Consider the following 13,113-nt stretch of genomic DNA (forward strand, 5'->3'; position numbering starts at 1 on the left):
GGACTTGCTTGATAGCATGAATACTTCAGAGGAGCGTTTTAAACTCTGCAAAATGAATTATATTGAATTTCCCCAACTTCAGTACATTATTATAACAAACAAAAGCATTCCGTCCAGAAAAAAGTCTGGCAGATAGTTTATCTGTCTTGGAGACTGTGACATGTAAGATTGTGTTTGCTGGAAGAAAAAAGCGATACCTTCAGCAGAGACAGTTCTGGTAGGATGCCAGGTTTAACATACGAGAGAAAGGAATAGAAACCCTTTCTCTGAGATGGGATCATGCAGACATCTTCAGATGTGAGACCTCAGCGTATAACTTAGCCCCTTTTTTGCCTTTCTTAGCTGAATGTCATGTTTTGGGGTGTTTGGCTAGAATACAGTGGCTGCGATCCCATTAGCATGTCCCCATAACATGACATGACCTGCAGTGTCACAGAATTCCATGCGAGCTGTGTCCAAGAAGATCCGTCCTTTCTGGTGGTCAGTTGCCTACAGAGGCCTCTGTCGTACTTTTAACTCCACGATCCAACCTTTTTTAGAAGACTTCAGTGGGTTTAGTATTTACTGATCCCATGTAGCCTCTTGGACATTAGACTCTGTATCAGCCAAATAGAGAACACTTACAGAAAGCCTGAAGCTGTGATTTTGAACCACCGCTCATGGTGGTGCCTGAAGTTAGAGGAATGGTTACGAGCACACTTACTCAGAGCAGCAGCCTCAGCACCGGCACTCTGACAGGTGCACCGTGGTGCTTTTAATCAGCGGGTGATATTTGCCAAGGTCCCGCTGTGCTGTAGCCTTGGTTAGATGCTGTAGGTGAGGTGACCGTGTGATTTATCACCAGAGTCACTTTGAGAAGGAAAGGGAGCTACTAATACTGAGTCATAAACTCAGCGTGTCTCTGGTAAAGTAGATGGGTGATTGGCTTAGCTATAGGTTTACAGGAATACTGTTCATATCCTTGGTCCCCGTTCTAAAGGATACTTATAACCCTGCTAAAGGGCTAATACTCATACACTAAACCAGTGGTCCCCAGCCTTTTTGGCACCAGGGAGCAGTTTTTTGGAAGACAGTTTTCCCATGGACCGGGGAGGGGGACATGGTTTCAGGATGGAACTGTTCTACCTCGGATAACCACGCATTAGATTGATTCCGTTAAGAAGCACACAACCTAGATCCCTCGCGTGCACTGTTCATAATAGGATTCGCGCGCCTCTGAGAATCTAATGCCCCCGTTGATCGGAGGACGGGGAGCTCAGGCGGTCGTGCTCACTCACTTGCCCGCCGCTCACCTCCTGCTGTGGTTCACACTCCTCTGAGAATCTAATGCCTCCGCTGATCTGAGGACGGGGAGCTCAGAAGGTCATGGTTGTTCACTTGCCCGCCGCTTGCCTCCTGCTGTGCAACCCAGTTCCTCTGAGGCCAGGGACTGGTACTGGCCCACGGCCCAGGGCTTGGGGTCCCCTGCACTAAACAATTCAAGAACATTATGTTTCAAAAAGTCCTCTTCTGTAATTAACCCGTTACCCTCCCAAATAAATTTCTCTCCTGCTAGATCATTCCCAACCAGACGTATGCAAGCATTTCTCATCTTTAAAAATTACTCCTTTTACCCCATCTATTGCCCGATTTTTCTTCCCTTCTCATAGCAAAAACTTCTTGGGGAAAAAAAAAAGTCTATACCAGGGTCAGCAAACTTTCTGTTAAGGGCTAGATAGTAAATATTTTAGCCTTTACTGACCATATGGTCTCTGTTGTGACTCTTTATCTCTGCCATTGTGTGGCAAAATCCCCATAAACAATGCTTAAACAAATGGGTTTGGTTGTGTTCCAAAAACACATTGTTTACAAAAATAGGTGGTGGATGTGGCAGACTGGCTTCAGCCCACAGCCATACTTTGCTGGCCTGCTCTGTGACCACAGCCTCTGCTTCATCCTTTCATCGCTGTCCATTTCCTTAACTGCACTGAGACTGCTCTTGTCAGGGTCACCAACAACTTCCCTGTTGTCAAAATCAGTAGCGGGTGTCTTCATTTTTTTTTTTTTTTTTTTTTTGAGATGGAGTCTCGCTCTGTTGCCCAGGCTGGAGTGCAATGGCATGATCTTGGCTCGCTGTAGCTTCTGTTTCCTGGGTTCAAGCGATTCTCGTGCCTCAGCCTCCTGAGTAGCTGGGATTATAGGCACGTGCCACCATGCCTGGCTAATTTTTGTATTTTTAGTAGAGATGGGGTTTCACCATGTTGGTCAGGCTGGTCTCGATCTCTTGACTTCGTGATCCACATGAAGTTTTTTTTTTGTTTGTTTGTTTTTTGACGGAGTTTTGCTCTTGTCACCCAGGCTGGAGTGCAACGGCATAATCTTGGCTCACTGCAACCTCTGCCTCCCGGGTTCAAGCAATTCTCCTGTCTCAGCCTCCTGAGTAGCTGGGACTACAGGCGCCCGCCACCACGCCTGGCTAATTTTCGTATTTTGAGTAGAGATAGGGTTTCATCATATTGGTCAGGCTGGTCTTGTACTCCTGTCCTCAGGTGATCCACCCACCTTGGCCTCCCAAAGTGCTGGGGTAACAGGCATGAACCACCGCACCTGGCATCTTACGTGAGTTTTTAACAACAGAAGGCACAATCACTCTTTCCTCCTCCTTCAGACACTTTTGTTTGGCTTCTGTAACACCCATTGTCCCTGATTTTTTCTCATGTCACTGGTGGTTTTTCTGTGCATCTCTGCTTCTTTTATGTTAGACGTTGGAATACTGGCATACCAAAGGGTCAGCCCTGTGCCGTCTTCTCTTCTCTGTCTATTCTCTCTTCCTAGGTGACCTCTTCTAATCTTACAGACTTAAATATCATCTCTAAAGTAATGACTTCTGAATTTAAATCCCAGCCTATCACCTCTCTTTCCAGCTCCAGAATCTTATGTCCACCTTAATGTCTCTACTTGATCTCAAGTAAGCTATCTTTTTTTTGGTGGAGACAGAGTCTTGCTCTTGTCACCCAGGTTGGAATGCAATGGTGCTATCTCAGCTCACTGCAGCCTCCGCCTCCTGGGTTTAAGTGATTCTTCTGCCTCAGCCTCCCGAGTAGCTGGGATTACAGGCGCCCGCCACCACGCCAGCTAATTTTTGTATTTTTCATAGAGATGGGGTTTCACCATGTTGGTCAGGCTAGTCTTGAACTCCTGACTTCAGGTGATCTGCCCGCCTTGGCCTCCCAAAGTACTGGGATGACAGGCGTGAGCCACCGTGCCCAGGTTCCTGTCTGTATTTCTGCCAACACTCTGTCACAACCACTAAGTCTTTTCTAAGAAGTTCCAGACTTTCTCTGCATTTCTGTTTTTCTTCTGAGCCCATAGCTGAATCCCCCTTAGCCGAATCCCCCTTAGCCGAATTCCCCTCAGCCGAATCCCCTCAGCTGAATCCCCGTTAGTCGAATCCCCGTTAGCACTCTGTTCATAGCAATACAGGCTTTTTCCAGCATTCACTTCAAAACTGTTCCACATCTGTCCATTACCCAGTTCCAAAGCCATGTTTTCAGGTATTTACTATAGCAATAGCCCACTTCTTGATACCAGTTTTCTTAGTCTGTTTTATGTTACTGTAACAGAATAGTACAGACAATCATTTATAAAGAAAAGAGATTTCTTTCTTGCAATTCTGGAGGCTGGGAAGTTCAAGGCCAACGGGCCCACATCTGGCAAGGGCTTCTTATGGAGAAGGCTTCTCACCGTGTCGTCCCATGGCAGAGGTGGAAGGCAAGAAAGTGTGCACATGCCTGAGAAAGTGACTGAACAGATCCTTTATCAAGAACCCACTCTCGGGATGATGCCATTCGTTCATTCATGAGGGTAAACCCCTCATGACCTGGTCACCTCGTAAAGGCCCTGCGTGTCAATACCGTTGCACTGGGGATTATGTTTCCAACACATGACTTTGGGGACACATTCCAGCCACAGCCCAGGTGCCCTTAACGTATTGCAGATGGGACTCTTCCCTCCCAGCCACCACAACATACCTCCCTGTCCTCCTCCTGCATTCCCTAGTTCAGTCAGTGAACCAAAACCCGGGAGTCACCCTTGGTTCTTCCCTCACCCTCATTCCCCACACAGAGTCCGTCAGTGAGTCCTATGCATTAGAGCTTCCTAGAAACCCTGAATCGCTCCGCGTCTTCCCGTCAGCACCGGCTGCCTTGTCTAGACCTCCACCGTCTCGTGTGGACAGCTGTAGCAACTTTTCACAGGCCTTTCACTCCTGCTTTCCCTCCTGCCCCTGCACAACTCTCTTGCCACGTAACAGCCAGGACAGTCTTTTATACAAGTAAACTGTACATCTCTCCCTCGTTTAAAACCCTTCAGTGGCTTCTCATTTTCACTTAGACCAGAATGCTCATGCTTTGAGCCCCTCCATGCCCTGGCTCCTGCCTACCCCTCCAGATTATTTCTAGACACTTCCCACTGCGATATTACACTACCACCTACTGTCTTTCTTTTTGGACCTCCAAAACATTGAGGTCTTTCTCTGTCAGGGTCTTGGCATTTGCTGTTCTCTCTGCTTAAAATCCTCTTACTCCAGGCCGGGTGCCGTGGCTTATGTCTGTAATGCCAGCACTTTGGGAGGCCGAGGCAGGTGGATCACGAGGTCGGGAGATCAAGACCATCCTGGCTAACACGGTGAAACCCCGTCTCTACTAAAAATACAAAAAAATCAGCTGGGTGTGGTGGTGGGCGCCTGTAGTCCCAGCTACTCAGGAGGCTGAGGCAGGAGAATTGCTTGAACCTGGGAGGCAGAGGTTGCAGTGAGCTGAGATGGCGCCACAGCACTCCAGCCTGGGCGGCAGAGCGAGACTCCATGCCAAAAAAAAAGAAAAAAAAAAAATCCTGTTACTCCAAATCTACAAATTCTGACACCTCCTCCTCCCGCAGCCCTGATTCGCGTGCTCTTTCTCAGGAGACCTTCCGTGACCACCATTTGCCTTATTCTCATCACTCCGCATAACTTCACCACACCTGTCACACTTAGGAACACCTGTGTGTCCAAAATAAAGACACACTTGTTTCTTTATTTTGTTGTTTTTCCAGGATCTCCTCCCCCTTACTTACTTCTCAAAGTAAGTTTATTCCTTGAGGATAGAGAGAGGGACCATACTGTCTGGTTTCCCATTGGATTCCCAATGCTCAGAATCAAGCCTGGTGTATGGGAGGCATTCAGTAAATACTCGTTGAATGACTGAAGGAGTGAGTTAAGGAGATGCTGACTCGTGCCTAGTACTGTAACTGCCGCAGGAATTCATCGTCTTTATTACAGTGCATATGGTCTGTGCACGTCCACAGGCTGCTGGCGCTCACAGACACTTTCTGGGCTCCACGTCTCACAGCTGCCCTCATGTTGCTTCCCCTCCTGGCAGAAGCTGCAGCCGTGTTGTGATACTTTTATTGTATAGCATCCGTCTTTGCAGGTTTTTATGTCAGTGGAAATACTGGGCTCACCATTAGCTTTTTGCTTGTTTTTTGAGACAAGGTCTTGCTCAGTCACCAGGCTGGAGTGCAGTGGCATGATCACAGTTCACTGCAGCCTTGACCTCCCAGGCTCAAGTAATCTTCCCACCTCAGCCTCCCAGGTAGTTGAGACTACAGGCGTGTGCCACCTTGTCTGGCTAGCTAACTTTTTTTTTTTTCTTCTCAGAGACTGAGTCTCACCATGTTCCCCAGGCTAGTCTTGAACTCCTGGGCTCAAGCAATCCTCCTGCCTCAGCCTCTGAAGTGCTGGGATTACAGGTGTGAGCCACCGTTAGCATTCAGTGCCTCCCCCCCCTTTTTTTTTTGAGACGGATTCTCGCTCTGTCTGTCTCCCAGGCTGGAGTGCAGTGGCATGATCTCGGCTCACTGCAAGCTCCGCCTCCCGGGTTGATGCCGTTGTCCTGCCTTAGCCTCCCGAGTAACTGGGACTACAGGCACTGCCACCACGCCCGGCTAATTTTTTGTATTTTTAGTAGAGACGGGTTTCACTGTGTTAGCCAGGATGGTCTCGACCTCCTGACCTCGTGATCCGCCTGCCTTGGCCTCCCAGAGTGCTCGGATTACAGGCATGAGCCACTGTGCCCCGTCCAGCCTTCCTTTCTAAGTGCATTTCATTGGTTTTCAAATGACTTACTATGAAAGTCTTTAAGATTTTTTGCAGTTCTGGAGTCCCCATTCACGGTTCAGACTTTTTTGAAGGCACAGTCTGGAACTTCCAAGTCCAGAGCTTTCCCTCGCCCCAATTTAGAGCTACCCCGTCCCTCTGTAGGAGGCTTTGAAGGTCACTCTGCATGGTTGCTTGCATACACCCACACACAGAGATATACTTGTCCTATTTGCTGTTATCAGTAACGTGTACAGTAATCACTGAGATGGGGGGAATCATTTAGTTTTAAGTTAAAACTTTGTGAGGCACGTTGGTAAGAGTCCCGAGTGTTTGCCTGTACGCAGATACCGGACGCTATAGGTCTCTACTATTTTGGTACAGAAAAATCGTTGGCATAAGCACAACGAGTCAGGAGAGCTTTATGGAAATGTCTTTTGTGCCTAGCATGGATTACAGCGTAGTGACTGGTGCTGTCTCAAGCTGCCTCTTGTTTTTCATGTGTTTCTCTTACTCTAGGCACTTGAAGAGGCTCAGAAAGCTATCCAGCAGCTCTTTGGCAAAATCAAAGACATCAAAGACAAAGCTGAAAAATCAGAGCAAATGGTGAGTTCTGATTTCTTCCTAACTTTTTTGCACCAAAAGAGGAAGTGAGCTTCTCATCTAAGCATTCTAATAAGGAGCTTTTTCTAATAATGTCACCTCCTGCCAATCACGGTCATCTGCATCTCTAAAGCAAGCCCCTAGGAAAGCGTTCAGATCAATTCAAGGGGAGTTGCTGGTCAGCAGTGACTCACCATCTCTGCTGCCCTGCGTTTGCAGCCCTGGGTTTAAATAGGCAGCTTTTTTTGTTTTTTTGTTTTTTGGGGTTTTTTTTTTCTTTTTTGACGGAGTCTTACCCTATTGTCAGGCTGGAGCGCATTGGTGTGATCTCGGCTCACCACAACCTCTGCCTCCCAGGTTCAAGTGATTCCTCTGCCTGAGCCGCCTGAGTAGCTGGGATTACAGGTACATGCTACCACACCCGGCTAATTTTTGTATTTTTAGTAGAGACGAGGTTTCACCACGTTGGCCAGGATGGTCTTGATCTCCTGACCTCATGATCCGCTTGCCTCGGCCTCCCAAAGTGCTGGGATTACAGGCGTGAGCCACCACGCCCGGCCTTTACACAGTCAAAGTGCTGGGATTACAGGTGTGCGCCCTCGCGCCCGGCTGCAATTTTTTTTTCTCCTTTCTGAAAATAGTTTCCTAGTCATTTTGGATGTTCCTTTCTCTAACATCTCTTGGTATTGGTAGCATGCATTTCTCCATCGAGATGTGTGGTGTGTAGCTTGGTGCACACTGAGAATGGTCCTGGAGCTGGGAGGAGGGAGGGATGCAGGGAGGGGGGATATCCCCTGCCCATGATCCGTGTGTGTGGTTTTGGTTGAGTTCCCCCTTGACGAATCTATGTCCCCCAGTGATGTGCTCAGAAGCTTGCTCTGAAGACTGAGAACCCAGCATTCATTCACCCTCTCCTCCCCCATGGGAGGCGCTGGGAAGTGCTGGATCCTGGGTTCAGATTCGGACTCAGTAATGTCCTGTCTCTCAATTGTCTCAGGATTACAGTTTCTTCAACTGTAAAATAAGAATAATGGCATTTGCCTCACAGGGTTGTTGTGAAAATTAAACATATGAAGAGCACTGAGCATATTCTAGGGACCTGGATTTTCTGTGGTCCTTCCCCAAGGAGGCACCACACCCAGCAGCACCCAGGAGTCTCAAAGCATGGTGATCAGTGAGAGCGTCCCACGCTGCTTTTGTTGGAGCTGATTGCATTTATTGATATCCTTATGATGCTAATCTGAGTTCTGGAGTATGCTTCCTCTTCCAACCGAGGGGGTTTGCACTGACAGTTTGCTCCCAAGTTATGAGATGTCTTATTTTAAAGCAGTTTGCTTTCCTGCACAGTGCTGCTGTGCTGAAGGGAGGAAGTGGTGGGAGTGAGGGGGGTATTGCGGGATCTGGCCAGCAGCCCGCAATGCAGCCGGGCTCTCTCTTTGTTCCCGGGCGGATTGGCAAGTCGAGAAATAATAGACACACACAAGATAGTGAAAAGTGAAAGCTGGGTCCAGGGGGGTCACCGCCTTCTGGTCCCACGGTGCCAACAATGCACTGGATATGCCAGCATTTATTATTAAGTTTAGTGAGGCCGGGGGTAGGTTAGTGAAGGATTTAGGGTCATTTAATTATGAGGTGAGATGGTCACATGGGGATGAAGTAATTCTTTAACATAACATCTGTATGCAGAAGTACAGTATACAGAGATAAGAATTTACAATATAGTGTGTGCGTCAGTAATTTCTAACAGAGTCTTAAAACAGGAATACAGTCTTTCCATAATCTATGATTAGCAAGATATTAATCAGCAGGAACAGTTGCAGCAAAAGCTGGTTACAAACAATCCAGAGAAACAGGATGTGAAGCTAGACAACCGGTTAGACCAGAAATTCTCAGAAGGTAGTATGCCTTAACCGTAAAGAGGCCTAGAAGAGCCATGGCAAGATGAGGGTGTTTATAGCCCTATCTTATCCATGTGGACAGGCGCCCCCCATGCATCCGTTTATAGGCTCTCCACGAGGGTTGCATTCCATTCCCAGAGCTATGAACATCTACTTTTCTGGGATAGGAATCTTGGTGATGTGAAACCTCCCTGACTGCACGTCTGTTCATAGGCTCTCTGCAGGGGGAAGCACATCATGTGCTGTTGGCTCATTCTGGCAGCCCAGCCTGGCATTGTCTTTACACAGTCCTGCATGCGATTTGTATTTACAGTAATCAGGAGCATTTCATCTTTCATTCCGTGGCAGTAGTTTCAGGGGCCTCCCTGCATCGGAGAAGTGATCTTTCTTGAGCTCTTTCAGTGTCAGCACTGTGCTGGCTGCTCTGTGCCAGCACTCTAATGTAGCCCTCACAACGTCCTTCTGAACTAGGTTTTAGGATCATTATTATCTTTGTGATTACCCATCTTATGGATGAGAAAACTGAGACTCCGCGAGGCTGAGAAACGTGTTCTAGGATGCAGTGTTGGTGAGTAGTAGAGCTGGGGTTCAGCCCTTGATCTGTCTGACTCTAAAACCTCCCACTTCAGCTCTGCCCGTTTTCGCTGCCCATGGGCAACTGTTGAGGCAAATCAACCATGGACATTCTGTCTCGCGGGAGGTCTCATGTAGGTTTTATCTGAGTACCCCTGGCATGCCCTGCCATTGAAGGCTTTGTTTAGGGAAAAATTTGTGGTTTAGTTTGTCTAGAGAAACACAGGCTGTGGGGTGGGGAGTGATGGGAGATCCTGGGAATAGAGAGACCAGTCAGCTCCAGTGCAGAGCATTGAGGGCCTGAACAAGGAATAGAGAGAAGGGATAGATTCTTGAGATGAAGCAGAGGAATAATATTTAGGACTTAATGACTTAATGATGCAGGGACCAGGAAGAGTCGTAGATGACTGTGACTTTGAACACAGTGGTTAAAGACCCCTGATGCGGCCGGGCACCGTGGCTCACGCCTGTAATCCCAGCACTTGGGGAGGCCAAGGAGGGCGGATCACTTGAGGCCAGGAGTTCAGGATCAGCCTGGCCAACACGGCAAAACTGTGTCTCTACTAAAAATACAAAAATTAACCAGGCATCATGGTGCACACCTGTAATCCCAGGTGCTCTAGAGGCTGAGGCAGAGAATCACTTGCCTGGGAGGTGGAGGCTGCAGTGAGCCGAGATCACACCACTGCACTCCAGCCTGGGCAACAGAGCGAGACTCCGTCTCAATAAATAAATAAATTAATTAATTAATTAAATAAATAAATAAAAATAAAAAATAAAGACTCCCTATGTTAGACCGAAGCTAAAAACCCTGGAAGAGATACAGATTTTCTTGTAGGAAAAAGGATGCTGATTTCAGAGCAGCAAGTGGGTGATCAGATTACAGGGCCAGTTTTCAGCCTTCTATATCTAGCTTGTGACACCACTCTGGGGTTTTTTTTTTTTTTTTTTTTTTTTTTTTTGCCCCAAGTTAAAGTATTTGGTAAAGTAGTGGTGGGTCCTAAACTTTTTTTTTTTTTAAATTCAGTGGAAACAGAGGTTGTTTGGGGGTTGTAGAAGGAAGGCAGGCTAGATTGGGAAGTCCCCATGAAAGAGGCTTTTTCCAGCTGAGATCCAGGTGAGGCTTGCAGGATTGTGGGTGTGGACTCAAGCTGGGCAGGTCGTAACCTTTGTGAGTTCCCGGGGCACACGAACTCACTGCCGAGTTTCTCCCTTTAGTGGGATGCGTCTATCCCCTGACTGCAGTGTTTGTGCTTGGTATCCAGGGCAGTCCCTTCCTTCCAGGTATCACAGAACCTGGGCAACCAAATTGCTGTTGAGAAAGTTTCGCTGCGTGCACCGGAAGACGGAGGCCCCGTTCCTTGCCTAACGCAGCCATGGCTCGTGGTGCCAAGGAGCGTCTGAAGCGCATGACAGCTCCAAAGCATTGGGTGCTGGATAAGTGGACTGCTGTGTTGGCTCCTCGTCCGTCCACGGTCCCCCAAGTTGAGAGAGTGTCTCCCCCTCATCATTTTCCTAAGGAACAGACTTAAGGAAAGAAGACTTGCATGCAGCGGTTCATTAAGATCGATGGCAAGGTCCGAACTGATGTAACCTGCCCTGCTGGGTTCATGGATGTCATCAGCATTGACAAGACAGGCGAGAATTTCCATTTCATCTGTGACACCAAAGGTCGCTTTGCTGTACATTGTATTATACCTGAGGAGGCCAAGTACAAGTTGTGCAAAGTGAGAAAAATCTTTGTGGACACAAAAGGAGTCCCTCATCTGGTGACCATGATGCTTGTACCGTCCGCTACCCTGACCCCTCATTAAGGTGAATGACACCATTCAGATTGATGTGGAGACTGGCAAGATTATTGATTTCATCAAGTTCGACACTGGTAAGCTGTGTATGGTGACTGGAGGTGCCAACCTGGGAAGAATTGGTGTGACCCCAACAGAGAGAGGCACCCTGGATCTTTTGACGTGGTTCATGTGAAAGACGCCAGTGGCAACAGCTTTGCCTCTCGGCTTTCCAACATTTTCACTATTGGCAACAGACCATGGATTTCTCTTCCCCAAGGAAAGGGTACCCGCCTCACCATTGCAGAAGAGAGAGATGAGACTGGCAGCCAAGCAGAGCAGCGGGTGGAATGGTCCGTGCGTGACGTGTTAGATCTTTGTACGTAATTAAAAATAATGTGGCATGATAAAACACACACACACACACACACACACACACACACAGAAAGTTTCTTAGCGTGGATGAAGAAACACAGTGGATGATTTCACCTGGGTGTTGGTAAAGTTGGGGAGTTTTTCCAGCTTCTCTATTGAATATGCTTTTCTGGTGACTGAAATATACTTGCATTCCCAGAGACAGCGTCTCTTCCCTCGGACCTGCTGAAACAACACTGTCAGGCTCTTACTCCCCAAACTGCCTTCTCACTCCCCGAAGACTGCTCCTGCCTTCCTGGTAACTTACATGTTAAGCGTGTGTTACACGGCTTCTATTTCAGCCTTCTTGAGATTTGAAAGTCTTTGCTGAAAGCCCAGGCCCTCGTTCCGTTAGGAAAGACCGTCTGAGTACCATGTGCTGATTGAGGCATTTTGTACGGCCCAGGGGCGTCAGCACCAGAAGGCACACTTTCCTCACCTTGTTCAGGAGGAACGGTGCTGTGCGTGCCTGCTCTGTCCTGTATGCTCAATACTGAATTGCCATTTGGATCATTTCATTTGGGGTAAAAAATAAAGTTCCTTTCATGCTCGCAGCTGAAGGTTTTATAACCCTGAGCAAAGTCCAAAAAGATGCCACATTAAATTTAAATGCTGGAAATTATTGTGATTTTGTATTGTGAGAATGTTTGCTAACCTGAGATTTTTCCCTGCTTCATCTGCATTAGTTTCATAGGGAGCTACTTGCAGAAGCGTTTTACATCCTTCTTAACCGTCTTCCTTTCTCTCTTTGGTTTTTCAATGTTTAGGTGAAAGAAATCACCCGTGATATTAAGCAATTAGATCACGCCAAACGCCACCTGACCACCTCAATCACCACACTGAACCACCTGCACATGCTGGCAGGAGGTGTCGACTCCCTCGAGTAAGCAATGCCAACTTTTTCTTCTGGGGCCATAGGAGATGTGTCACATAGAGAAAATGGTGTTGTCAGCCTGTTTACTTCTCAGCCGGGAAAGTCTCACCATCCCGTCCCACCTTCTGCAAATTGGCTTCAAGTGTCCAGTCACCATTTTTGCTTTGTGCCCTCTGGTGTTCAAAACCTGACGAACACTGGCAGCCGGTCAGAAGGGGACCCAGGAAGCCTCTCAGAATGACTCTGAGAATATGACCCGTCTTCAGGCTGCAGCTCTGTACCGTCACGGCAGACAGAGGGACACGGGCCCACATTCACTCCCGGCTGCTTCTGCCTCGGCGAGTTTCCTACTTGCGTTGGGCTGAGTTGTGCTGTCATCAAAGAGACCCTATATAGGAGACAGAACTCAATCATTCAAACCACTTTTTTTCAATCTACTTTTTATTAGCTTTCCATTTGGTTTGTAGAGGGAATGATACATCAGAACATTAGAAATAGTATTAGAAGGAAGAGCTGGTTATTTACTACAAAGAAGCAGTCTAAAGCCTCCTTTACTAGCAAGATTCTGACACTCCAGCTCACCTCTGTGGCCCATCTCAGACTGGGGACTCCCCCTGCTCCAGCCTCAGTGTGATTCCGTGTGTGGACAGGGAAAGCTCATCTTCACAGAAACTGAGATACAGCATTCGAAGTCCTGGGTAGGGGAAGTGGGAGAGTGCCTTGAGGGAAAGAGGAGGAGGGGCGGGGCCCCTTCCTGACCTCTCTAGGTATTGGATGAGCTCCAGGGACCCCTGGTCCACTCCCCTGTGAGCAGTGAGAGCAGGGGCCGGAGGGAGACCAGAGGGCAGTCAC

At 47.9% G+C, this 13,113-nt stretch overlaps 1 protein-coding gene across 3 annotated transcripts in view; it reads left to right on the forward strand.

The window, feature by feature from the left end:
• Nucleotides 1–13,113, forward strand: part of VPS53 (VPS53 subunit of GARP complex) — a 168,820-nt gene that overhangs the window by 44,747 nt on the left and 110,960 nt on the right. For 2 of the 3 annotated variants that reach the window (XM_010373479.2, XM_030924066.1), the window contains exons 5-6: nt 6,635–6,721; nt 12,155–12,270. In XM_010373479.2, coding sequence (XP_010371781.2) covers nt 6,635–6,721; nt 12,155–12,270 — 203 coding nt within the window. Of the gene's footprint in view, nt 1–6,634; nt 6,722–9,075; nt 9,185–12,154; nt 12,271–13,113 lie in introns of those variants that run through there. The other variant, XM_030924067.1, reaches the window with a different exon arrangement.

The sequence above is a fragment of the Rhinopithecus roxellana genome, chromosome 19 (assembly GCF_007565055.1).
Source record: "Rhinopithecus roxellana isolate Shanxi Qingling chromosome 19, ASM756505v1, whole genome shotgun sequence".
In the NCBI taxonomy this organism is placed as follows: domain Eukaryota; kingdom Metazoa; phylum Chordata; class Mammalia; order Primates; family Cercopithecidae; genus Rhinopithecus; species Rhinopithecus roxellana.